Below are 26514 nucleotides of genomic sequence, written 5' to 3'. Positions count from 1 at the left end.
GTGTCTTTCTCTTCATTCAGACCCGTAAGGGCAGCCCAGTGTGTCATCTCAACATATTTTCTCTAAGGCTTAGGGGTGTCACGCAAACAGCACTTCAGAAATGAAATTTGACATTTTAAGTGTGCTGGTGTACTCCCATGCATCTACCAGTGGTAATAATGCAAGTAGGCAGCATGGCAGGGAATGTCTCACAACCTAAGTATTTTATGTTTTTATGAGGAGAACAAAGAAATGAAAGCAGATCTGTGAGATGGCAAAAATGAAGTTAAATTGTGTTTAGCACAGATTTATAGGAATATGGCTCTTGGAATATGATGATGAGATAAATCTGTTCTCCATAATTGTATTGACACAATGGGGAACTTCATGAAAGGCTGAGGCCTTTTCAGGATAATTAAATAAGTTAATTTGCAATCTGTAAAAAGCACCAGCTGGAGTGTAATGATTCATTGAAATCTCAGAGTACTGCTCCTCCCATGGATAACAGGTCTGTTTTGGTTGTGGAAACTTTCTCCCTTTGAAAGCAGGTGCTGCCTGCCTTATCTGATGGCATTGCTACAGCTGTTCTAAGCACATAATTGGGGCAAAAGGACCCAAGAAACATCCTTGTCTTTGCAGATTTCTGTGTAAGGAAGGTGTCCAGAGGCAAAACCAACCCAATTTTTCCAGCAAGAGAAAGGGTTTGTTATTATTTTATTAATTGGATATAAGATGTGTAGTGATTATTAGGAATAATATTCATAAAAAGAAGTGGGATTTATAGTTTAGTGTAGATTATCTTCTTTTCTTCTTGGTAACATAACAATAGTTTTGGGGAAAACTGAATGTATATGGTAAAAACAGATTAAGAAGTAGCAATTAGGATCCTTTTGTCTTTAAGTCTACTGTGGAAAGCTAAGAATCAGTCAGTTTTTTTCCTGGAAATACAGAATCACAGAATGATGGAGGTTGGATGCGGCTACTGAAGATCATTTTGTCCAAGCCTCTTGTCAAGCGTGGTCATCTAGAGCCAGTTGTGCAGGACCATGTCAAGACATTTTCTAAGTTTCTCTGAGAGTGGAGATTTCACAACCCTTTTGGACAACCTTAACCCAACTCAAACTTGGAATCTAGTTCCTCAAGCAGATCTTTGTTTGTGTCCTGGGTATACAGACAGAAAAGCCAGGCATTTATACCATGTTGTATTCAGGAAAAGCAGTATTTTTAGCTAGGTACACTTTAGCTGACTTCTTAAGGAGTCCATCTCATTTTAGCCTCCATCTCACTAAGTTGCATCCAGATCATTGCAGTCTTCATAGGCTGATATTTCCTGTCTCTTAGCAAAGCTCAGTTTGTTTCATAATGCAGAACATTTTTAATAAGACATAATGCTTACAGTTTAATACTACCAGTTCAGTCAGGTAGTCTATTTAGAGATAACATTCATTCATTTAGTATTTTGAAATATCCCCTATCTGGCTTAGAACTCACATTTCAATCACATCATTGAGATGGTCAATATTGTAAAGCTTGTCAGATCTTTTGTTGTTGAAGCTGCTTAGTGAGCATTAACTGACCCAAATCTGTATGTTTGTTATCTGATTATTTACCCTTTCATATCTTTACTGCAAGTTTGCTTTGTTTGACCCAAACTACAGAAGATTTGTGCTGTCATCTACAGAGATCCCTTAAAAATGAATGTTTATATTCTCAAAATCCTTCTCAGTTCTTACTGAATTCTAAACATTTAGGTGCCTTATGTGAGCAAAATCCCTAACAAATTGAAGTATATGCTTCTAAGCCTTTAGAGAAGCACTTAAATCCTAGCATTGAACAATTTGAGAATTTAGATACTCAGTCCTATATTCATTTCTGTGAAATTATCCCTAAATGGGATAAACTATGTCAGCATCCACCTTTAGCATTAAAAAACATTAAAAAGCACCTTCCATTCAAACAAAGGACCTTTCTCATCCAAGTCAGTTATGGAAAAAACCCATGGAGATGCAGAAGCAAAGTGTGGGATACAAGGCTTCTAAGAGTTCTTATTTGGACAATTCTAATAATATCTTATCATATTTTTGAATTATTATTATGGAATAATTCAAATAGAAGTTTGGCTTGGTTCCAATGGGATGCTAAACACATAAGAGTTCATGACGAAGGGAGAGTTGTTTTTTCCTCAACCAGTCAGCTTAGTTAGTAATGAAAACAGCAGAATAGAGGCAGCATTACACATGAAAGAAAGGCAAGGAAAATGTATGGGTTTTTAAATAAGAGAATAAATTTGATTCATTATTCATGGAAAGTGCACTTCAAACAAACTGATCAATGAAAATTAAATGAAGAATAACAGAGCTCTGAAAAATGTAGATGTGGACATAATTTCACATATGTTTTCATTTCCTTTTAGAGGTTACTGACTGAACACCTACTTGGAAAGCAGAATGCTGTTATTGTCTCATTTTTAGTTGTCTCTTTTTTTCTTTTAGAAGTAGAACTGAGAGTATCAACTGTAACTGAGTTTTAAGAGAACTTTACATGTCTGATGTCAGTGGTCTTGATTTTCAAGTGATAATCCATGTGTCTGCTCATGAAATGAGGGAATATAAACAACATCTAATGCTTGAAACGGTAGTAATTCTCTTTGCAGAATTCAGATCACATCTTCACTTTGCTTCTCACCTCTGCCACCTTCAAGCCACTTTTCTGTCACCATCTTATTGCAGGCATTCCATACTGTTGCCTCCTTATTGCAAAAGTTTCACACTTTCTTGATATTGTCTCATGGGCATCTCTTCAGAGCACTGCCTCTTTCTTCACAAAGCAGCCAACTGACTCCAACTCAGTTTTCACCCAGTCACCCCACTCTTTTATAGCATCTTCTTCCCACTGGTTACAGCTGTGGCCTGGGAAAGTCAGGCCTGTTCCGAGTCTTTAATAATTGGCCCAGCTGCAACTCTTTAGGTGTAAGATTACTTTCTACACTATCTTTATTTTCTTATATTCTATCCCCCTACACTTTTCTGTTCTGCAGTCCCTGTTGATGGTGAAACTGCAGGTAGATTAAGTTTTTCAGAAGACTTGAAGATCATTTTACCATTTCACAGTAATTTCATCAGTTGAGGACCCTTCTTCCAGGTTTTAATTGTAGAACTATTTGCAGCATTTGGCCTTTCTCTTTCAAATGCTCTCCAGTGTGAGGCAGCCACCAGCAGAGTGTCTTAGGAAAGCATCTTCCACCACCCCAGCTCCTACTACACAGATCTTAAACCTGCTGCTTCTTCTACTCCCCACTGGGTAGTGAGAGAATGAATGTGGGAGATAGGATTGACTTTGGTGTTTTCTAGATCTCTGCTTCCTTAGGACTAGCTGAAGGCTCCCTATTCTCTAATCATGGGGCTGGTTGCCATCTCACTGCCCTGATGAAAGCCTCTATTTTGTGGTCCCACTGCAGTATGTAAGTTCTGAGTCCTAGTGCCAGCACACCCTGCTGACACACTGCAGTATGTAAGTCACTCCCTCATGCCTCGAGTGCCTTCTGATTTTCAGGTCATACTTTTTCTGCAGAAATGTGTATGTGTAGAGGGATGTGAGTTCTTCAGCCTGTGCACCACAAGGCTTTTTGTGGTACCATATCTTGCTTTGCTTTTCAGCTCAGGAACTCAGTTTAGTAAGGAACTAAAGTACTAAATAGGAATTAAGAACTTAAATATTTCCTGAATTTGATGTGACAAATTTAAAGAGACTGTAAAATTGTTCACAACCAGATATTTCATTACTTATAGTGTTGTAAAATTTGTGGTCACTTTATCATACACACTATATTTTCATATTTCTTGTTCCAATACACTTAGAGTCAAATCTTCTTGAAATTAGTATTTAAAGATTCTTGTTAGTCTGAAGCAGGCTTAATGCCATTTCTGTTATTTTTTTTTTTACTTGATAACCACATGGTGTGGACATCAAGACTGCTTTCTCATTTGAATAGTAGGTAAGTACAAACTAATGAGTTTTGCTTCTTTCAAGAAAAAAATTACAAGCTATTTCTAGACATGTAGAGGGAAGTAATGAGTATTTCCTGGTGCACTGTTATTTTTGTCTTACAACATAACTGCCACCTCCTCCCCAAATGACTGAAACATGTAAATCACTTAACAATTTTAAGCATTTTGTATTATTCATTTAGCTGGAAATACACTGATATTGGGGACTACTGTAGCAGGGTTTTCTGGAAGCTCATCGTGGAACAGGAGTTTGATATTGCAGTGACTAGGGACCTAACCATAAATGAAATACTGTTTCCTAGTAGATGGAGTGTTTCATTGAATACCCTTCCTCTTTTATTTGGGAACATCTTAAGTTTGGTTTCTATGGGTATTGCTGTACTATTCTTCCCTTTTTCTTCTCATTACTTCACCTTTCTTTCACCTCTTCAGTGTTTGGTTGTTTGTTTGTTTTTTTTCTATTACACTTCCACAAGAGAATCAGAAAACATACATATGGGGGTTTTTGCACATACTTCTTGCTTTGCAGCTTCTGACATTAAATCCTCATGAGCAATTTTCATGTTGTCCCCTGGGATTGAGAACAGGAACAAAATAACCACATAGTGGAACTCACAGTAGATGGATTCCCTGGAAAGGCCTATTTTCCTTAAATGGTGCCAAAAAAACACTTTTCAATCTTTTTTCTCAGAAATGTGTTTTGCTCAAAACCCAAGGGAGAGAAGACATGAAAGATGGATTCCTGTTCTTGTTAGTCAGACCATGGGAAGTGTGCTTTGCTTCTTTGCTTGCTTTCCAAGTTGAAAATGTTAGGCTGGCCTTAAATGTCCAGCTTTTCCTACTTTCTGGAAACAGCAGTTGATTTCCCTACAGTTAGCCCTTTGATTTTGAGTCAGTTGGTGCCAATACTGTGCAATTTCAAATATGTCTGAATGTTAAAGACATGAAACTGAATAATAAATAAATAAACCACATTTCCAGTTTTGATCTCGATAATGGTACTTTCATTGATACTGGTATGTTTTCAGAGATTTGATGGTCAGAATTTAATTTGAATAGGTGAATTTAATGAAGTCCATATTAAAATTTTTGAATAGTTTTTTATTAACATACAGAATATTGTAGGTTGCTGCTTAGGGATGTTTTCTATGTTAAAAATGCTTTTTTTAACTTGCTATGAAATGTAACATCTATTTCCTGTGCGGCAAAACCATCTATAATTTGTTTTAATTAATTTAAGAGGCGTATGGTACTGCATGGGATCCTTGTGGAAAATGAACAGTATAGTCAAGTTTTCCAAGACTGAGAAGGGAAGCAGGGCTGAGCCAGGAGTTGGTCAGATGGGGTTCAAGCTTTGCCTCGTGGCACTGAGATGTTTATGGGTGTTGGTCTTACACTTCACTTCTCTGGCTTGTTTTGACTCTAATCCTTTGGCATAGGTAGCATGTAGAACAGGTGTCTTTTGTCACCTAGAGCTGAGTTTATGTCAAGAGGCATTGCCTTAAATGTATTTAATGTGTGAAATGGGATGAAAGAGATTCTACAGTAGCACACAAAAGTAATTTATTGGTGTGAATGTACTGTATACTCTTGTAATGTAGTTTATGTGTCTTTGAAGGAGATGGTATGAGATAGGTGATGACTGAAGAAGCTTTTGATTCTCAGTGTTCCTCTTTGTTAAATAATGAAAAAATCAATCCTAATGTTCTGTTCAACTTTGACTGTTAGAATTTCCTACCTGACTAGGGAGAGAGACTACACATAAAGCAGAATATTTTATTTGATGCAGTTATAGTAACAGACTTTCACTGCCTTCTAAAAGCAGTCTGAGTTTTTGAGAATAAAAGCAGTGAAAATGTTTGGAGGACCAGAAATTTACATGCATTTTCTTCCCTGGAAATTAATGGGAGTGTATATATTCACTTAAATTGCTTGTTTACTTAAATTATATATAGGAAAAATGAAGATTTCTGACAGTTTTAAACTCAAAATTACTGTTCATATTACTATGAGCATAAAACATCTTGTTCACAAATAGATATTAACTTCTGAATTTTAAACTTTCATTTAAAAATATCTTCTTCCACAGCTAAGTTCTAGTCATGGAAAGTTCTTGGGGAGCCAACACATGCATGTACTACATGAATTTTGCATGGAAGCAAAAAGGAGAAAGTATATATGGCACTTTCAATTAGCATGTATGTAAGCATTGCACAAATGTAATTTTCATGTTTGCATTTCAGGAAAACAGGATACCTCTGCTGCAACTCTTCTGGGTCAGGAATCTATAAACCCTACAAGTTACTCGAGCCAGCTAGAAGACTCTGGATGTGATGTCTGTAATGACTCTGCATTTGATTCTTTAGGCATAGCTTCAGATTTTCACCAATCTGAGCATAATTTCAACACTTCTAAACATTGGTTGGAAAGAGTTCCTCCCCTGAATCTTTGCCATACTAGCAAGGAGCAATCTCTGACTGCTCCAGTGCATTTTTTGCAACGTTTGCTTGAAATAAGAAAACTGTCAGAAAGAGGAGTTCTTCAAGCAGACTTCTCAGAGCTTGAGAATGATTCTTTCACCATATGCAATTCAGTGTCTCAGTTGCTTGATGGACTGACTTTTTTTTACAACAGCCCTAAATTCCCAGCTCCAGGTTTCCTTACTGAAGGGGTTTGTGTTTTGCTCAGTTTAATAGCTGATACGAAATTATCAAATCATGTTTTGAAGAAGTGTTTCAAGAAGATAGAAGAATTTAAGAAAAATCTAATTCAAGTTATTTTAGGCAATAGGAGTGTCAATAGGGTAAGTTTAAAAAATTCCTTCTTTCATATCCTACTTCCATATACTGTAATATTCTCCTGGTTTTATGCACTCTTAAAACACCAGTTTGTCTTGTATTTTGAAAAGCACCAGAGATATTTGTGATTTTTTTTTTGCAATATGGATAATAAATCCTCTGAAGCACTTGAAAAAGTTCTTGCTCATGCATGCAAGAGCTTCTAGCCTATTCCCAAGTACAAGACTTCTAAATAACTGATAAAAATGCAGTTTAAAGCAATTTTCTAGATAATATGCAGGAAAAACACATTGTTTCTCCTGCTATATGGAGATATACTGTAGATATTTATTTATACGTAATGAACTTCTTTCTTTAGCTTCTAAATAAAATAGTTTGTTTGCTTCAGATATCCATCATTCTCTAGCTACTTGCAAATTTGTGTTTTAAAAATATATAAGCAAATGAGTGAAGAGTTAAAAAATAATGTCCCCATCACAAACAACAAGTAGGACTGAATTGCATTTTGTTTGTATTCATTGGTGTGTGTAAAAATCAACATGTACCATCATGTTAATTTCCTCATTCAACTGAAATATCCCTGTCTTTCTTCACAAGATGCCCTGCAGGTAGTGAATCCCATTGCTCATTTTAGGATTTTTAGTTTTTATTCTGGATTTTAGAGTATCTTGGAACAGACATGATGGTTGTATTTTTTGACACTTAGATGTAACAATTTGGTGTCCCCATGTGAGTAACTGTGCTACCAGAAGAGCAAATTATTTTATCCCTGTAATCCTTGGAGCCTAAAGAATGTTTTCTGGGTACTAGAACATCTGGTATGCCTATGGATGGATGTACCCATTTGTCTTAATTTAAAGTGAATCCAACGCACTGTGTATTGAATGTTTACCCCAGAACATGAACATCAAATAAATATTGTCACCAAATTAAGAGAGGATTGGGGGAAAAGGATGTAATTGTATTTTTGTTAGGAAGCATTCAGACTGAAATCTTTCCAGAACTGGAGCTTTGTGTTTCTAGTATCAGAAACATTTCCACTTTAGTGTCTACATGGTGTAAGACTCAGTTTTTAACTAGAGGTGTCCCTGGTCAGTGTTTTGAAAGGATATGACCATACATTCCATTTGTGTGACATCAGGAATGGAGTTATACAGGTGTGACTCCTTTTGTGTGTGTGTGTGTGTGTGTGATCACTGGATAAAAAAAAAGGTTTGAACAGTCCTTCATTAAGGACTTCTTTATAATTGATGATGTCCACTGTTTCCACCATTTTCCATCCTCTTCCTGAATGGGAAGTCTGTAAATAATTGAAATAAGTTTGTGTGGAAGAGCAACCCAGAGATTAACCAGAGACAGATTTTATGTTGATTGGAGGAATCTGGCAAAGTCTAAGTGAGAGGTGTCACATCTTAAATGGGAGAAGATATTCTGATAGATCAGGGGTGTTTCAGGCCTGTAAAGTATCTTTATGAATCATTCAGGAGAGACAGAGTACGTCCACATAATTTGAAAGTGGCATGTTTTCTCTGAATAACTTCACTAAAACAGATGGCTTTTTATGAGATGTGTTGTATCTTGCTTCCACAAAATATTGACATAAGAGTCATTACTACTGGCAGCCATTACTTCAGTCAAACAGATCCAAAGAGTTTAAAAATTGTATAAACCAATTACTAAGGGGGATAATCTTGGATTTTAATCTCCCAGATTAGAGGTTTGGTTTTCTTTAAACTGAATTGAAAATGGAAACAAATGTGTAGCATTCAGAATTAGTAGTGTAAATTGTGTAACTAATCCTTCATGTGCTGTGTACCAGATATCTCCCAGGAACACTTTATACAAGTGATGATTGAAATATCACAATTATAGGTTTAAAAAAGAATTACCATTACTTACAAGGCTATCTTCTGGACAGGGTCGCAAATGGTATGAATTTCAGTTCCAGGAAAATACTTTAATCCCTCCAGCATAAAAATATAAAGAATTTTGTTGTATCTAACCTTACTGTCAGAAAGCATTTGTATAGACAGCCATGCAGCAATGTAGTATTTGACACAGCTTTCCCTTTATCATTCTCATCATTAAAACTGTCAGGATCTTGCAAGAAGGACAAAGGTCTGTGAGAAATGCCTTCAAAAACCTCACCAAGAGAAGTGGCTGTGGATTACATTTAACTAATTAATTACATCTTCAAAAGCAATCTCAGATTTTTTCAGAGCAAGTTAAATAACTTTAAATAATCTTTGAGAACTGGGAAATGAGTCATTATCTCCACCTTAGATGTAAAGGAATAAAAACAGCAGCAGAATTACTTTCTGTAACTCTGGAGTCCTATTATTTGAAAAGTTTCTAATTATAAAGCATTGAAGCTGTTAGAACCAGCAAAGATGTGTATTCAGAAATTTTTTCCTGGATTCAGCTGCCTAAAGCTGCCTAAACTCTTGGATAGAGTCTGACCTGAAACTCCAAACTGACATAGATATCAAAAGGAAAAAAAAAAAGTCTGTCGATTAAGGTATATGACAGAAAATAAAAGGTAATTTTACATAAAATATTAAATTATTTATATCGAAAAATTAAAAATAGCCTCTTGAATTTTCCTTTTTTAAATTTTCTTTTTTCCCCTCCAAGTTTGGAGAGCAGCTCAGAAATATGCGCACAGTTGTTAGACATGCAATTTTTTGGAATAAACCTTCTGGAAATATCTCAAAAAGGGAGCCTCAAGTCACAGCTGCTCAGGGTGAAGCATGAATTTTCAGAGGTTCAACTGTCTGTGCAAGGCCTAACTTTGCACCTTCTGCTGTGGTGCAAAGCACAGCAGAAGGTGCAAAGTTTTGCAGTTGTGCAGTTTTGCATCCCTGTATATCCCACAGAAAAGTTTTTGAGGATTCTGACTCTAACTCTGGTATAGATGAGCTGTTGCTTTCGTGCAGCAAAATGTGTGACAGTCACTGCAGATCTGTGGTGCAAGTGCTTTGTTCATAACCAGTTTTTGAGTCCTCAGCACTGAGACCTTGGAGGTTTGTAGAGGTGTGTATTGCCTTGCAGTTTGTAAGTTGTTTATTTGTGTTCAGTCACTCCACTGACACACACTGTTATGTCAGCAGAACCACTGTTGTATTTATGTAGGTTCCTTGAAAGTCCTGCTTTCAAGCAGACCGAAGTGTACTATAAAACTCTGTGAGATTGTATTCAGTTGGCAGAGCCACTGGCTCTGGCTTTCAAATAGACTCTACAACCTGACAAAACATGGGAACACATTTGGCATGGAAAACTCAGGTAGGAGATATGGTATGTAATTTCAGCCCCAGTGGAGTAGAAACTTCAGAAAGGAAACACTGGAACATTGTTTTGTGCTAATCTACCTGCTTGGGATTTGACAATGTCTCTCTTTGTCCACCTCTACAGAGACACAGCAAAATGTTCATTTCTCCTGCTCCTACTTGCATCACTCACTCACTGGCACTGCAGTGTGCCTGTTGTGTTGATGATTGTATCTGTTGTCCAGAATGTGTTCGAACAGGGGATCATCTCTCCTATATCAGAAGAATACAACAGTTGGAGGCACTGGGGATTCCCAACTCCCTGTGCTGTTTAGGGTAGCATATATGTTTTATATTTCTGGTAGAGGTTTTGGCAGCAGAGCACTTCAGAGATGACATCCTGAAGCTTGCCTGGAAGCCTCCTGTGGTGAATCTGGGCTTGCTGTAGGTTCATAATATATGGAATTAGCTTTAAAAGTCAAAGCCATCTGACAGAAATTAAGACGCTTTGTATGTGTCATGTTTACATCTCTTGTCTATACAGCTGTGTGAAACTTCAAAACAGTTATTGTGAGGGAATCCAGAGTCTCATTTATTACTTTGGAGATGGAAGAAAAATAGGTTTATTTTTAGTCTCTTTCAGTGCCATTCAGTTGTGTTCAAAGCTGTCATGGCCAAGTACATCACAGGATGCTGCATTACGTGGGATTTCTGTGGTGTGATCCTTAGTGGTGTCACAACAGTTTGTCAGCATTGTAGATAATTCAGTTCACTGACTGTACTTCTTTTAGGTGCAGCTGATACTGTAATTCAGAGCCTGGTTAATGCATCTGTTACAGGCCAAAAGATCCTGGCCTTAGTCATGGGTTTTTTACAGAGATCTGTATGTGTTTCTTGGACCTCATGTTTTAAGGAGTTAACCAAAACACAAAGACAGTACTTTTGGGATTCTAACGTTGAGTTGTATTCAGCTCCTGTTCGACAAATACCTCATCTCTCTGGCCCATCTCACTCATAATGTCTTTCAGGCAAGACCTGGAAAGAAAAGAAATGTGTTTTGGTGGTCTGTTATTTGTTTCTTCTCATGCTGTGTTTAAAACATCAGTACTGACTTTGAAGATGATGTTAAGTCATGAATTGCCATTCCAGTCAAACAGCGCACACATAAAAAAAGGTTATGTGATGCTTCTTTCCTTTTTTTCTTAACCTTTTTCTTTTTCAGAAATTGGCTGCCTTTAGGGTAGTTGTTTTGAATTGACTAGCGTTAACAGCACCTGGAGGGACACCGAGACATCAACATAGTTTTAGGAACTTCTCATGTCCTGTTTGGGACTTTACTACCCATTTTAATTTTTCTCTCATGTTTCACCTAAAAGCCTTTATGTAAAATTTTGCCACTGCTCAAAATACTACTATTGATAACATTTAACAGAAAAGCAATTGCAGGAGTTCAGAATAGTATTTTGCTGCTTTTACTGGGTATTTGTGTGAGAAAGAATTCACAATTCTTCATGAAAATAACAAGTTGAAAAGTAATACATTGAAAAGCAGAAAGAGAAATGTTTCAATCTCAGTGGCAATTATATAATGAAATGTATATGTGTGCATGTGCAGTTTAAACAGCACACATTCATCAGAACCATGGTTTTGAATCTTTTCTTATCTAGGATACAGTTTGTATGATTCATTAATGACTGAATTTTCCTGGAAGAGAGTCATCATAAACTTACTCTGATGCTTGAATATATGCAACAGTATGCATTTAATACATGCTGCAGTCAGTTGTGGTTGACAATAAACCTCCCCAACTGTGCATAGCTTTGCAGTATCTTTTGTCAGCCACAGCCAAGACAGGACTTAATTCATTGGTTTGCAAGAGCCTTTCCTGCTTAGGGACAAATAAGATTTAGAAATAGTTATTCATGTCACTGGTGGTTTTCAAGTGTAAAATGAACAGGTTTCAGTTTTCCTAATTGAGTCCCAAGGGGAATACTGTGGGTGCATTTTCATACACCAAAAGATTTTACTTTTATGGGGAAGAGCACTTCATTTGTATGAATATTAAAACATGTTGCCTAGATTTTGAGGTCTAGTAAGACTCAATGCTTGAATCTCTTGATTATTGAATTAAATTTTCTCAGCAATCTGTTGTCCTTATGTAGAGAGTTAAGTCAAATGGTAATCAGAATCCATTGTTTTGAAAATTGCTACTGTCTAAAGCAATCACCAAACTGACTGACCCTCATTTACTTCAGTAAAGTGGATCATAGAAGTAACATAGACAAGAATGAATGAAAGAAGATGTTGTCTGTCTTCCCCTTTCAGCTAGCTTCAGCTGATGCAGATCATACCAAAGCTACAATTATGGAAGAATACAGAACAAAGTTGGCTTGTCCAGCAGATGCTGAGTGGGCTGAAGCTCCCCATCAGGACAAGAGCCTGTGAGCTTAATGCCTCTTGCAAAAAGACTTAGTCAATAGGCTCCCCTTGATCAGGGGCATGTAGTAAACCCCAGTCACAAGGTTCCCTTTGTTGCCTCTGATTCCTGCCCACAGGCTTTCAAGCTGCTCATGATTGTTCTTCTAAGACAAGTCTCCCCACTCAATCCAGCTCCTGAGGCAGAGAGCAATCTCTCCACTTCTCCTTCCTCCCCTGCTCCCCTGTCTATTCTGAACACTCTTTAGCCTTCCAATCATGCTCCAGTCATGGGATTTTTCCCGCTGAGCTTCAGTAATGGCAACAAGGTTGTAGCTTTCTAGCAGCACAGTGGCTTCCAGCTCCTCCAGTTTTTGCCCATGCTGTGTGCACTGGTGTAAAGGCACCTCAACTGAGTTGTCAGCCATGTCACCTCACTTTTATACAGAGAACATTAGCACCCCTTTTCTTATCTTCACGTTGCTTCGTTTTTTAATTGATGCTTCTCATGTATCTCTCTCTTCCTGTTTACTTGCCAGTATTTCTTCTATCAGTCTTGAAAATTTATACATATTATTTCAACTCTTTGCTCTGCAGACCACATTTCCAGCCCTTACTCTGCCCTTACACCTTCACTGAATCATACAGTGGCATTTTTCAGTGCCATTGATACTCATATCTCAAGTACCCTAAGTGGCATCATTACTAAATACAAAATACCTACTTACTTCTCTTAGTAGAGGCTGAGTGTTTAAATTTCAAGGTCTGTTGTTATCTAGTCTTCAAAAATTCCAAATAGAAAATGGCAACTCTTGCCGAAACATAAAAGATGTGGAAATTTTGTGAAAGATTCTATTTTAGTTAAATCTCAGCTGCTAGCATTAATAATTGCACCAAAAATATCATTGCTGCATTATCTATCATAAAAATTATGTAAGCAAATAGAAAGGAGCTTAAACAAGAACAATATTTATGTTTTACTGTGATCTTTTGGAGAGGTTACCATGAAAAACTGCTCTGGATTGCGTAGTTTCCTTGCTCACCTAAGGCAAATTAGCAAGTATACTCAATGTTATGCTCTGAAAATATAGAACTGTAAAATTTGTATCCCTCCTTAATTTATTAAAAGAAATAAAAATGAATGGTAACTTTACTGAAAAATGTGCTATTTTTAAGGCATTTTTTAAACCTTGAGTTGAAGCAGTTGTAGCCTTGGGAACATGGGTGCTGTCAAGGCAGAACTATCCAGGTGTTGTAAACTTGTTTCTAGTAGATATGCTTTGAGGCTATATGCGGAATATGTTTTCAAAATGGTAATTTCTACCTTATTTTTAGAAAGAGGAGTCATTGTTTTGTTTGGAAGGGTGTATATTTCTAGTATATGAACGTCTCATTTTAATTCATATAGCCTCAAAGGCATAGGTAGGTGCATGCATTACATTATCCCTTTATATAATTTTCATTATTCAGAAACCTATTTTTATCACATCTTCATTCACATTTCATATTTATAGACTCTTTGGTGTATGTGGTAATGAATAACTTTAATTACACTGGTTTTCAAAGCTGCATGTGTACAATTTATGAATTCTTTTTAATAGGAGGAGTTTGATTTGTATCTCTGCATGAAGATTTGGTTCTGAACTTGAGACTTATATTTCTTTTGTAGATTTCTTTTGATACTTGTTTTGGGATAACATGCAGAAGTGAGATGATTGAGGGCAAAGTTTTATTAAAGTTGGATTGGACTGTGCATAGGAGTCTCATGGTGGGCAGATGATAACCAAGCTGATCCAACTCTTTATCAGCTGGAAGAGGCTGGGAAATAGACATTGCATCACCTGCTGATCAGGCGGTCAAGCAAGAGCTGTAAATGCGAAGCTGCCTAATAAATGGGTTTTACAGCAAAAGATTTCAGTCACCTCACTGTCCACTTCCCTAGCCCAAAATTTGATCAGTGACAATTTTACAGGAGGCTGTGTTGAAAACCATGGTAAAGTCGAGGTAAATGCTTCCCCTAAATAAAATCATGCTGACTGCTCCTGGAATACCTCCTGCCCTTTGTGTGTTTGGAAAAGTTTTCCAGCAGGATTCAAACTTGTAAATGGTGGGCAAGTATTTTTTTTCATATATATGTATGTGTGTAGATATATATAGATATATATTTGTCTGCATCTGTATACACATGTGAGTTGGCTGGAGGTATAATCTAGATTGTTAGTAGGGTGCAGTGATCTGTTTGGAGTGGTTCAGACATCATAGTTATTCTTAGGCATACGGATTTGTGTAAGAAATCTGTCAGTCAAAAATACTCATTTACAAAGAGTTACTGAATATTAATGTTGTAGGGGATACACATTTATATAAAAACACAAGTTATAATAATTGTAATTAATTTGTCTTCTTTTTCCTTTGAAATAACTCCAGTATGTTTACATATAGAAAAATCTTGTGTACTTTGTAGAGAAGTATGCTTCATTACATAAAAGCTATTTATTTCAATTTCAGGGAACAAAGAAAACAGTTTTTTTTAGTAGAAGAAACTGTGGCAAAAAATTACTAACATAATTCTCATGTAAGTCTACATCACTCCTCTTGTGGTTCAGGAGAAATGCATTGTTAAAGAACAATATGAAAGTGAATTATTTGAATTTGAAAATACATACAGATACATAGTGTGTCTTCTAGCAGTTAGCATTTAATCAGTTTTTTTCCTGATAACTATATTGACAACACCCTAGTACAGCTCTCAGCTTGCATGTTTGAATTTCAAAGAGTTTGTTCATTTATTTGTCTATCTATGAAAAGCAGAAGAACTGTATGTGCAGAGTAGTCACCAATTTGCTATGTGAGGAGATGGGTATGGTGACATCTAATCCTGAAAAGCAGTGTCCTGGGGAATTCACACTTTTGGAGGAGTTTGTTCCTGTGACAGTTTCCTATAGTTTTATTCTTGTGAGGATGGATGTCGATTTCTCATAGATCTCATAGCCTGTAATCAGTAGAATTTTGAACTGGACTTTTTCCTTTAACATTTTAATATGTAAATCCCATTTCTACTTAAAGTAATCATTTGGGATAAAAAAAAGACTGAGATGCATTTTGAAAGATTAAATTTACTGTTATTTCTCTTTAGTTTCAGGCACTGCATTCTGTATCACAAACGCTGGGTTTGCTAGGAAGGAACAACATACTCAGAAATTCTTTAATACCCCTTCTCCTATCGGGAGTCCGTCAGTTTGCTGAGCAGTTGTTGCAGGCTCACCAGGTACTGTCATCTTTTCTTTTCAAGAAAGCCCAGAGAGTGGTGTTGGGCAGTGTTTTGGCTGTATTTATTTGTTTCTTAAAATGTAAAGAAAATCATCATTTTATAGAATATTCAGATTTATGAATGCAGAAAATGCTAGGAGCTACCTTAAACAGCAAATTCAAAAAGAGAGGCATAAAGTAAGAGAAAATTCCATACAGAAAGGTAAAATTATCAGACTGGATAATAAATAGACTGTATAGGTTTTTAGATCATACTATATAATTTGCAAAATACTTAAAATAATGAGTTAGAAGATTTAGTACAATGTATAAATTGTTGACTGTGCAGGCAATACAACTTTGGTATTCAGCTATACAGACAATATAACTTTGGTATTCTCTCCCTAGCTCATGTAAAACTGGAAAGTCAGCTGCTTTATTTTATTTCAGAATCAGATGTCATGTTTCACATTATTATTATTTCAAATTATTAATTTTCCTGATGCAAAAGTTGTCCAGCACATATTTAATTTGTTACAATGAGTAGGAGCTAAATAGCAGAATAGAACTTTTGGTAAAATTTATTCTTAACTTAAATTATTTCCAGTAAACTATAGAGGAAAGAGAGAGACAATAGATGTTCCTTTAACATTTGAAAAAAAGACATATGCACTAAATAGGGGTTTCATAGATTTTTCATGCATTTGTATGTGTTGGTGTGTATTTTATGCAAAAAGGTTCAGCTTCACTTGGGATTGCAACTGGATTTTACACTATCCTAAAAGCTTTTTATTTGGTGGAAGATAAACTCTTAGATTTATTTTGCAGTGGTCTAATTTAACAAAAGGCTTAAGTGTTGCTCAAGCAGTTTTAATTTTTTCTCTCTACATCTCTCTGTGATGTAGTAGTAAGTTGGACTGTTGGAGAAAGAATATGTAATTGCCAACCCAGATTTCTAGTGTGTTTGAATCATATTCTGAAAATGCCAGTTTTGAAAAAATAAGGCAATGAGCTGTGCCTTATTTTAGGTTACTGTTTGCATACAAGATTTATTGATGGCAACCAAGTCAAAAGACTTTTGACAATTGTAAGGATAGGGTAGAGTGTAATTAAAAACAATAATTGTTTTTTTAAGTTTAAAGCAGCTGTTCATTTTTAACGTTATTAAATCTCACCTGTTTAACAGAATTAGTCATCTTTCTTTTCAGAGTTTTGCCAGTGGCAATGCAGAACCTTTCAGTTCTCCACAGTGATGTCAAGCTCATACTGAGCATTTGCTGAGTTAGTTACTATGGAACTGCTTAACCTTGCATACTGTAATTATTTTTATTGCTTTTATATTTGGTGAAGCCTTAGGAGCTGGGCATCTATCAATCTGTAGCTGACACTGTAGGAATTTGAAAAGCTGCAGTACATGTAGGGCAAGTAACTGAAGTTCTGGTTTGCTTAGCTTGTGATGAAGTCAGTGTTTTTAAAGTTCATGCATTCTTGCACTTAGTCCTAATAGATGTATTGTGTTCACTTAAAATCCCTCATATATTCTGTATGTGATAATATTCTGGCAATAGACCACAATAGCACTCAATTCTGATGGCCTGATTTATGGACCAGCTTCCAAATGTGTCTGAATTTGTGTAGCATGACTTCTGGTAGATATGATTCTAAAAAGGATTAAAGTATTTTTTCTTGTTTTATAATCAAATCTAATGATACAGTATCAGTTTGAAATAAAAACCCCCAGCTTTAAAACAAAAACTTTTCATAAATACTTAAATTAGAGTTTGGAGAAAGATAATACTTCATATAATCAAACTTCATTAGCTGACAAGTATTCTAATTGTGTTTTGTTACTTAAGCAAAACCACTGTTAATTGCAAAGAGTATCTCCCATTTAAAACAATCAAATTAGAGATTCTTAATTTTAGTTATGATTAGAGGTGTGGAAATACATGAGGTTTGTTTTGTTTCACTGTTAGTTAGTTTTATTGTTTTAGGCACAAAACAGAAATAAAGAATTATTTAAGGCATGTATCCAGGTTAGTTTGCAATTAACTTTTGGAAATTTGATGGAAAACAGAAATTAAAAAAATTAGTTTATTCATCCAGGCAAATTTCTGTTTTATTTTTATAGTAATTTTTTAAATGGAAGATGGTTTTCAACAGTGACCTGGAATAAAAAGAACATTCCTTTTAGTTTTTCTAAATGAATCATCTAGATAGCTCAACATTTCTGTTTTAATTTCCTCATTAAGACTTGAGCTAAGTTCCAAGTAGTTTGCCAAATGCATGAATTCAAGAATATGCAACTTTATTTTCCATCATGTCTTCAGTAGGAAGTGTGCTCCGCACAACCCCTTGCAGGTTTGTGTATACATCTTTGATAAATATTGAACATATTTTAATTTCAAATTCTGAATTACTTTAGAGAGTTTGTAACTGTGTCATCTTGGAACAAGCCTATCAGTTGATGACCCACAGTTCCAAAGTGCTATCTGTGCCCCATGCTTTAAAAATTAAAAAATTAAGTTGTGTATTGGAAAGTGTTTCCAATAAACTACAAGAGAAAAGTACAGGGATTACTCTAAATATTTTTATATTGTTGTCTAATTGGTTAAATCCTTTAATCTTACAATAGGCAAATTAATGTCAAATACATGAATCATAAAATTTTGTATACAATATTTCCACATATTAATATGGAAATTAAAAATAATTAAGGAGCATGTAAAACAGTATAGTCATCCTCATTTTCCACACAGTTAAGATTATTTTTATGTTACTAAACTCTTAAGCAAGTTAGTAGTTTGCTTTAATTCATTTAGGTACTTCATCATGGGCTCAAAGTAAAGCCCTTACTTAAGTGCTTTGCTGACACCAGCATGCTGAATTCTAGGCAAAAGCATATTAATATAAACTCAGTTGGACCTCCTTATTTTTACAGATGTTGCATATGGTCTTTTGAGTTTTATGTATAATAAGAAGCTTTCATGCTTCATAAATAAAATTTATAAGAATACTGTAATTGAACCTTAAGTTACTATGAAATAGAAATTTTCTGATCCCCATCTGGATTTCTACTGCAGAACAGATGAGGTGTAAGATACTAAGATTTCTGAATCAAAGATTTCAGATACTGTGGAAGACGGATTAATTTTCACATGTTGAGCTCCTCTCATGATAGCAGATTTGCCTTTATGATAACTTTCAAAGACAGAAGGCTAGAAATGGAAAGGACATAGTGCTTTACTGGATTTACTGCTCATTTCTAACCCCTCCAGTATTAATTCCAAGAATTCTGAAAAAGAAAATTAGAAACCAGAAAATTGGTTCTGAAATAGGAAAGAAAGACACACTACGAGGTTTTGAAAAGCTCTGTTCAGTAATTGCTGATGCATAGCTTGGGTAGCATTACCCAAGTTTTATCACATTACTTTCTATGTACCATTTTTACCTTTTTGAAAATTTAAAATCGTTTTATCACAAAAGCTGTACACTGGATAGCTGTTTGTGTGGGGTTTTGTAATCAAAGCACCAAATTATATGTAATTCTCAATATTCTATGTAAGCATTAAGTCCAAATTCAGATGTGGGTGCTGACTTCTCACCTGAAGTGAATGACAGAGGACATAAAGGGAGAGATTTCCTCTTTAGTTTAGGTGTATGTAGTAGACCTTGCTGTCTGCTTCTTGTAAAAGTCAAACAAGCAGCTAAGATTAGCTAAACATTTGGCAACATGAATATAAACAGTCATGCAAGGCTTTCCTGAATGTTACAAAAATTCTTGAGAATCGGGCTCATTACAACAAAACAGCTTTAACTCAAAAGAGCCAAAGGATTTAGACATAAGGTGGGATTTGTCTCACTTGAATTCAGATGTGTATGACATTTCCATTTGACATTCTTACTTAAGCTTTCCATTGTAGTCAAGGGAGGAGAAAAGTCATTTCTTGTCAAACCTATGTTCTCTTAGATAATTATAATTGGTCCCAGACTTGTTTGCTTCTTTTTTCTGCCTATGAGAAAAGGCATTTAAGTCCTTTCCTGAAGTGCAGATATTTATGCTAAAAAATTCCAAAGTTAAGGGATGAAAATCCCATAATATCTCTACAAAAATGTCTTTTTGGATGATCTGGGCAAGACATGTTGTTTGGAGCAAAGACCTAATCCTGCAGAACATTGTAACAGGTAGTCATGCAAAGCCTACTTCTCTCTTTACACTGACACACATGAGTAACGTTATCAGATGTTTGGAACAAGTTATATTTTAGTTACTGTAATTAATAAGTTAACTTCGTTATCATACATTTGAATTCTTCAGGGTCCGCAACTGGTGACTGGTGCTGATGGGTTGTGCAGGATATGGGGGTTGGAGCTTCTTGTAAGATGCATTCAGCCATGGTGTGTCTGATGCATGTGCCTCTGAACAGGCAGACCTGTAACACCAGCAGTCTATGCAGGCAGTGTATTGAGGCAGAAAGAGAACAAAGGGGAGCACAGAAGCACTATGATTTTGAGTATTTCCCGAGATTTTCGTTGCTATTCACCACTGTGTAGCTAACAGGCTTGTCACTGGAATGTCAAACTGCACAGGAACAGCTCTATATGGAAGCAAATGAAGGGCTGAAATATTCCTGTGGCTGCAGAGCCTTTTTTTTTTTTTCCCAGCTGGCCTGCAAATTAGAGGCTTTATGAATGTCAAGTTGGACTAGCTCAGTTGGTAATCAGTTCATCAGGGAAAATGGAGTTTTCCTGTAGCTGGGTTCAGCTAGATGATCAAAAGGTTTAAAGTGCTGAGAACTGAGCTATTAATGGCAGAGCTTGTCTTCATAAGCCTTTCTCCATGTATCCATTCTGTATCCAATGGTTGCTCTGGGCAGGTGTGGTACCCACGACATGCTTTATTCCAAAGGCAAGTGTGTCTGATGTGATGTAGAGAATTCTTCAGACAAGCTCCTCTTTCCAAGAAGTTTACTTCATTTATGCAGTATGTCTAATCTCTTCAAACATAAGTTTATATACATTGTAATAAAGGTTTTCTATGCATTAGGAAAAAAAGCTATACTATTTTTTTTCAACTATGATAGAAAATGGCTAAAATAGTTAATAAGAAAAAACAACTGAGAATATTATGCAGCTAGAGAAGCTAAATACCTTTTGCAGTCTGCTGTTGTTTGAGGTACTAAAATGGCTACCAAGTATATTTGGCTTTTTATAATTTCTACTGTTGACTTTTGCTGATGCATAAGATTAATAATACTTCACCTAGCTAAAAAAAGAGACTGGTGTTATGTAGACCTTATGAAAATAATTTAACTTGCATCTGGACATCTGTTCATCCTGTCTAAGATGTAATTTCTTTCCTTGTTATGCTTGTAAGCAGAGATTGTAGTGTATTTTAAATTGTGAATTCTAAAAGATGCTGCAAAATAGTGCTCTGAGTAAATGTAATGTAATTTTTATTCCATTCAACTGCTGATGCTACTGATAACAAAGGAAATAATGGATGGATAGAATAATTAGTGGATCTGCATTATTTCTTATATACCTTGTGTGGAGATACAGTTTTGGGAATCTGTAAAACTCTTCCCTGAAAGGCAGGAATGATAGAATCAGTCAAGACTTGGTATATGCCAAAAGAGTTCCATATACCTTTGAAGTGTATACTTGCTTTTGCTGCATATGTCATCCCCTATTACAGATTAGATTTTAAGATGCTTACATGTCAGACAGAGCTGGAAAATGACAAATGGTTCATGCCGTGTTCTCTTCCCTCTCATATTATCTTGAAATGATACCATTAAGGAGAAAGGAGTTTAGAAGTGTTCCTACAGAACTCAAAGGTAGCAGGGCTTTGACTACACTTAGGTGCTTGGCAAAATTGAGGATGACATGTAATCAGAAAACCTCAGATGTGTTTGGGAACAGAAGCAGCAAATATCGATTACATGAGGAGAACTGTCGACTAGGGTATTATTACTCTTAATATTGGTGAATCATGTCATTCATGGAAATATGATACTGGAAAAGGAAAAATGCTTAATTAAAAATACCAAAATATATTACATCTCAAAATGTTACTAAGTATTATTTCTGGAAATCTTGTTTCAAACAGTGCACAAAATTCAGGCTTAAAAAAAACCCAAAAAAACGAACAAAAAAAAAAAAAAAAAAACCCTCAAAAAAAACCCCACAAAAAACTCCAAAATGAAACAAATAAAAAAAAAAAGCCCCTAAAAATCCCATAAGCCAAAACCCAACAAAACCAAAAATAACATGATTATAACTTAAATGAAATTGCCTATTTTAATTTCTGGTGCAGTTAAGCTTTCATTACATCTTTTTTAAAATGTGGGTTGATGCTGCTTTTACTTCCTTATTCTCAGTCCTTAAAAGGACTGTTAATACTGTCCTTTTTCTATTGCTTTCTTTGCAGCTCATTTAGTTCTTTTACATGCCTAAAGCAGAACATGAATAAGGACAAAATGTCAGATTTTTGTGGCATGTGTGGTAAATTTGCTAGTCTGGAAGACCATTTGATTTTTACTTAAACCTGTGTCTTCAAATAGATAGGTTTAATGTTCCCATTAGGCTCCCTTCCTTATTGAGCATTCCTGCTTACAGACAATGATTTGCAAAATGGAATGATGTTACACTGCTTCCTTAATGCTTTTTGGTTATTGCAGTTGTCTGTGTGAATAGCATATATATACCATATGTGCTCTTAAAAGTTCAATTTCCAGGAAAGGTAACAGATTTTGTTACAGATTTACCTTTGGCTTTTGATTTTGGAGAATTGTTTAACATCCTCATTATGCACGTTTTTAACACAGCTTCACTAAATGCTTTTTTGGGATATGTTATAAATGCACAGTTCTTGTGTCAGTGGCTTTGCAGTCTGTTTGCTGCTTTAGTATTTCACATCTTCAGAAAATGGAAAAATAGAGTTGTAGTCCTAGAATTTCTAACAAGGAATCACTGATAAAATGACTTTTTGTTTAAAAAGTAACTACAGCTTATAATTAAAACTCTTTTTAAGACCTTAGATAAATATAATAAAATGTAAGTGAAAACTATGGAATTATAGAGGATACTGGTGTAAACTCATAACTCCATCTTTCTTTCAAACCATTCTTTTCATTTTACAGGACACATCCATATCTTGGATGTCCTAGCTTTGCACACACTTGTCTTTCTAAACATGTCTGACAGATCTGTACATAAAGACTTAGAACATCAGCTTGCCCCGTTGGAACCTCCTTTGTTGGTTCCATTTGGTTTTGCTAAAAATACATTTAGAGCAGTGTGTATCTACCTATAGAGCTTATGCACAGCCATCACTATTTTAAAGCCCAGGAAGATTAACTGATGTTTGTTTGGTGCTTTCTAAAATGTTCTAGTGCTGCCGCCACAGTCAGAAGGGACTGCTGTCCCAAGTTTGGCTCTGAAACAAGCAGAATTTGTCTCGCATGGATTTAACTGATGCAGATCTTATTAACAGAGTAGGTTTATATCAGGGACAAAAGGTACTAGCTGCATAGAGTTTGCTTTGTGGCTAAGATTGAAATTATGGTTTGCATGGCTGAGACGTGGAAGATGAAATCTGGTTCCATAGCATATTTTAAACTTATTATATATGTTGGGTGACAGCACTCTGCCTGGCTGGGTAAGGCTTGATCTGGCAAGACAGCAAACCATGATTAATTCTGTGCCCTGAGGGAAAAGAGGGTTCCACAACTGGTGTCAGCAGCCACTCCTATTCTTTGCTACATTGACAGCATTTCTGGTGTAGATTTAATTAAGGGAGATAGAGTGGGATGATCTAACGCTGAACATCTTCATAGAGGGTATCAGAGAGAGATTTAAGTTTGTTGTGCTGAGGAATTAGGGATCTGAGGGTTCAGTTTTAGGTAGGCACTGATTATGTAGCCTCATACCACAACGGATTCAGTGCAGCTAATGAATTGGTGAACCTGAGTAAGTGTCAGAATGAGTTTATTGGGACTCATAGGGACTTTAGAGATATGGGAATGGGATACTGGACTAGGTTTGTGGTGAGAGAGAAAGAGAGCAGCAGCTAAGTGTGTTTAGATCTGTGCATTAATTATGTGAGTTGCTGGATTCACGTGAGTCTTGGATGTCCAGGATTTGTGCAGCAGAGGATGTTTTGCTGAAGTTGGAGGTGCTCCCGAAAGAGAAGCTGAAGTGTTCTCAGTCAGGATGTATGATTTATATGGCTTGATTAGATTGAGGATTAAGACATTGCTGGTTGCAGTCTCGAACTTGCAGTGAAAGGCAGGTAACCAGGTACCTCTGCTGAGTTGAACCACAATTGTCAATGCACACTTGCACTCATGTAGTATTACAGAAAAATTTATGGCAGCACAATTTGTGTTGCACGTCCTGTAGAAATATTCCTTTCCTGCTAAAGTATACATTTGAAATGCATGTAGCACCAACATTACAGAATTAAAATCAGTTTTAGAAAATAATCATCTTGAATCCACTCCAGTTTAGCATCCTATTATATAAGAAAGGATTATTTTCACTTGATTGCAATAGCAATTCACATAGGGAGAAGTCAAATGCATAGAGCAGAAAAATGAGAAAAATAGAAGAAAAATCTATGCTTCTTTCTCCTTTCTCATAGATAATGACAGGTTGCATGATTATAGTGCAGACTTTGAAGATGTAACTTGTATGTTTTGAATTTCTTGGCATCTGTCATTCCTGGAATTGAATTGGTAAAGCCCAATTAAACCTCTGGGTGTATTGTCTTGAAACAAGATCATTTGGGCTCTGTTTCATCTTTATAATTAATTCTTTCATTAAAAGTTAGTACTAGTGCCTCTTGAGTTTTCAGATTATTAAACTTCTAGCTGAACTTGCAGTTTTCAAGAATGCTTTGTGGAGCCTTATCACTTAATCAAAAATCTTTTACTTAGCCTAGCTACAACATTTTATACAGAATACTCTAGTGAATTGCGTATGATAAATATGAGAGAGTGGAGTAATAGAGTTCAAAATTTAAGTAGTATTTCTACTTATTGTCATAAGTTATAAAAAAACTTGGTTAAGAGTAACTGAATAAGTTAACCATTTTGAGTTCTTCCTACGTAAGTGATTATTTTACCTATGAATCAGTCCTGTTGATTAACTTAAACAGAGTAAATTCATTGAATGATTGTCGAAGTATGGAATGGTAAAGGTTGGAAACAACATCTAGAAATAATCTAGTATAACAACATGCTCAAAGCATTTTTTGTACTTCTATTTGCAGCAACTCAGGATTTCTTTTGGCAGTTTCTCCAGCCTTTTGAGATCATTCTGAATGGTAGCGCAATCCTCTAGTGTGTCCATCACTTGTGCTGTTGTGTCATCTCTAAACCTACGGTGTTTGATAAATTTTCTAGAAGTGAGATTATAGTTGCAATTTAGTTGAGTTCCTAGTACAGACAAGTCATTTTTCTACCTACGAAGGAGGTAGAAATACTGTTTAGGAAAGCTTATAGGAACTTCAGTAACACTCTAGGAGTTGCAAACTAGTGAAGGTATAATTATCAGTTTATGGAAACATAAGGTGAATATTGAGGCATGCTCTGAAACTCCTAATTTTTCTCAAGCATCCTGTAGAACAGCCTTCATGCACCTAAGAAACCCAGAGGATAGCACATAACCCACTAAATTAGCCCTTAGCCTTCTAGGGCTGAAAGATGTTTCAGAGGGACCTTGAATAACAGCTAGAACTAATTATATTTAAGTATGTCCCATATCTTTTTCTCTTGTTATTTTTAAATTGTTTTAATGAAGGAAGAAGTTTCAAGAAAAGCAACACATTAGCTTCTCTCTCTGTTTAATTTAGAACTTGCCTGATTTTAATAAGGGTGTTGAATAACTTGAGCAAGCTAGCAAAATTATTTATCTAGAAACTGGAGTACTCGGATCTTTTAGGAGCTGTTTTTTCACCTGGATAGTTTAGTTGGGAAGCATGCAGCTTATATGATAAGCTTGATGAAACTTTCTTTGTGTCCACTCATGTCAGAGAACATACTTTTTTTTTTTTTTTTTTTGCTGATGGGGGAGGTAAAGTGCTGCTGTTTAGGCCATGCAGAGGGAACAGGTAAATGACCAAGGATTACTGAGAACTCAAATTACATCTAGAGCAGTGCTTGCCAGGAGCAGGAGTCATCAACATGGTGATCCTTCACTGTGATTAACCTCCCTTTTGTATCCATCTAGATATTCTCATTGTCTGCTACTATTGTGCTACTGCTAGGTCTTTGATGTTACCACACCTCCCTTCCAGCCACCTAAACCCCATCACAATTATCTTCATTTTACTTCTCAAACCTGATTTCATACCAAACCTTGTCTGTCGTTCACAGACTCTTAGCTGCAGAGTAGCCAGGAGGAGGTAACGCCAGAAGTTTGGGGCTGAAGAGGGCAAGGTACTTTTAAGCTTGAAAACTCTTTCTCACTGAAAATAAGAAGTAATTCTAGATAATAGGTATGTTTTTCTCAAAAGTAAATGGTGTATAATTCCAGTTAGTATTTCCAATATTGATAGCAAAATTGGACTAGTGGGTTGTGCTTTTGTCAGATAAATGCTGCATTGTTGAAAGACATTATTGTACCATCTGCTGAAAACAGAATAAATTTTCAGGTATAATGTGAAAAGAATACTTTTCTCTCTCAGAAGCACGACAAAATAATCAATTTTCACACAGTAAAATTCACCCACATTGTAGATCAGGTAAATGATAGTGTTTTCTATCATTAGAGCTTTTTTTTCAGTTTGTAAAT

The 26514-nt window shown here is 35.8% G+C and overlaps 1 protein-coding gene across 1 annotated transcript in view; it reads left to right on the top strand.

Moving 5' to 3' along the window:
• Positions 1-26514, top strand: part of MEI4 (meiotic double-stranded break formation protein 4) — a 134359-nt gene that overhangs the window by 80630 nt on the left and 27215 nt on the right. The window contains exons 4-5 of the mRNA XM_059468746.1: positions 6230-6789; positions 15602-15733. Of these exons, the coding sequence (XP_059324729.1) occupies positions 6230-6789; positions 15602-15733 (692 nt within the window). The remainder of the gene's footprint in view (positions 1-6229; positions 6790-15601; positions 15734-26514) is intronic.

Source organism: Ammospiza nelsoni, chromosome 3 (assembly GCF_027579445.1).
Source record: "Ammospiza nelsoni isolate bAmmNel1 chromosome 3, bAmmNel1.pri, whole genome shotgun sequence".
In the NCBI taxonomy this organism is placed as follows: Eukaryota; Metazoa; Chordata; class Aves; order Passeriformes; family Passerellidae; genus Ammospiza; species Ammospiza nelsoni.
Note: the sequence above shows the minus strand (reverse complement) of the source record. Positions and strands in the feature narration are given on the sequence as shown.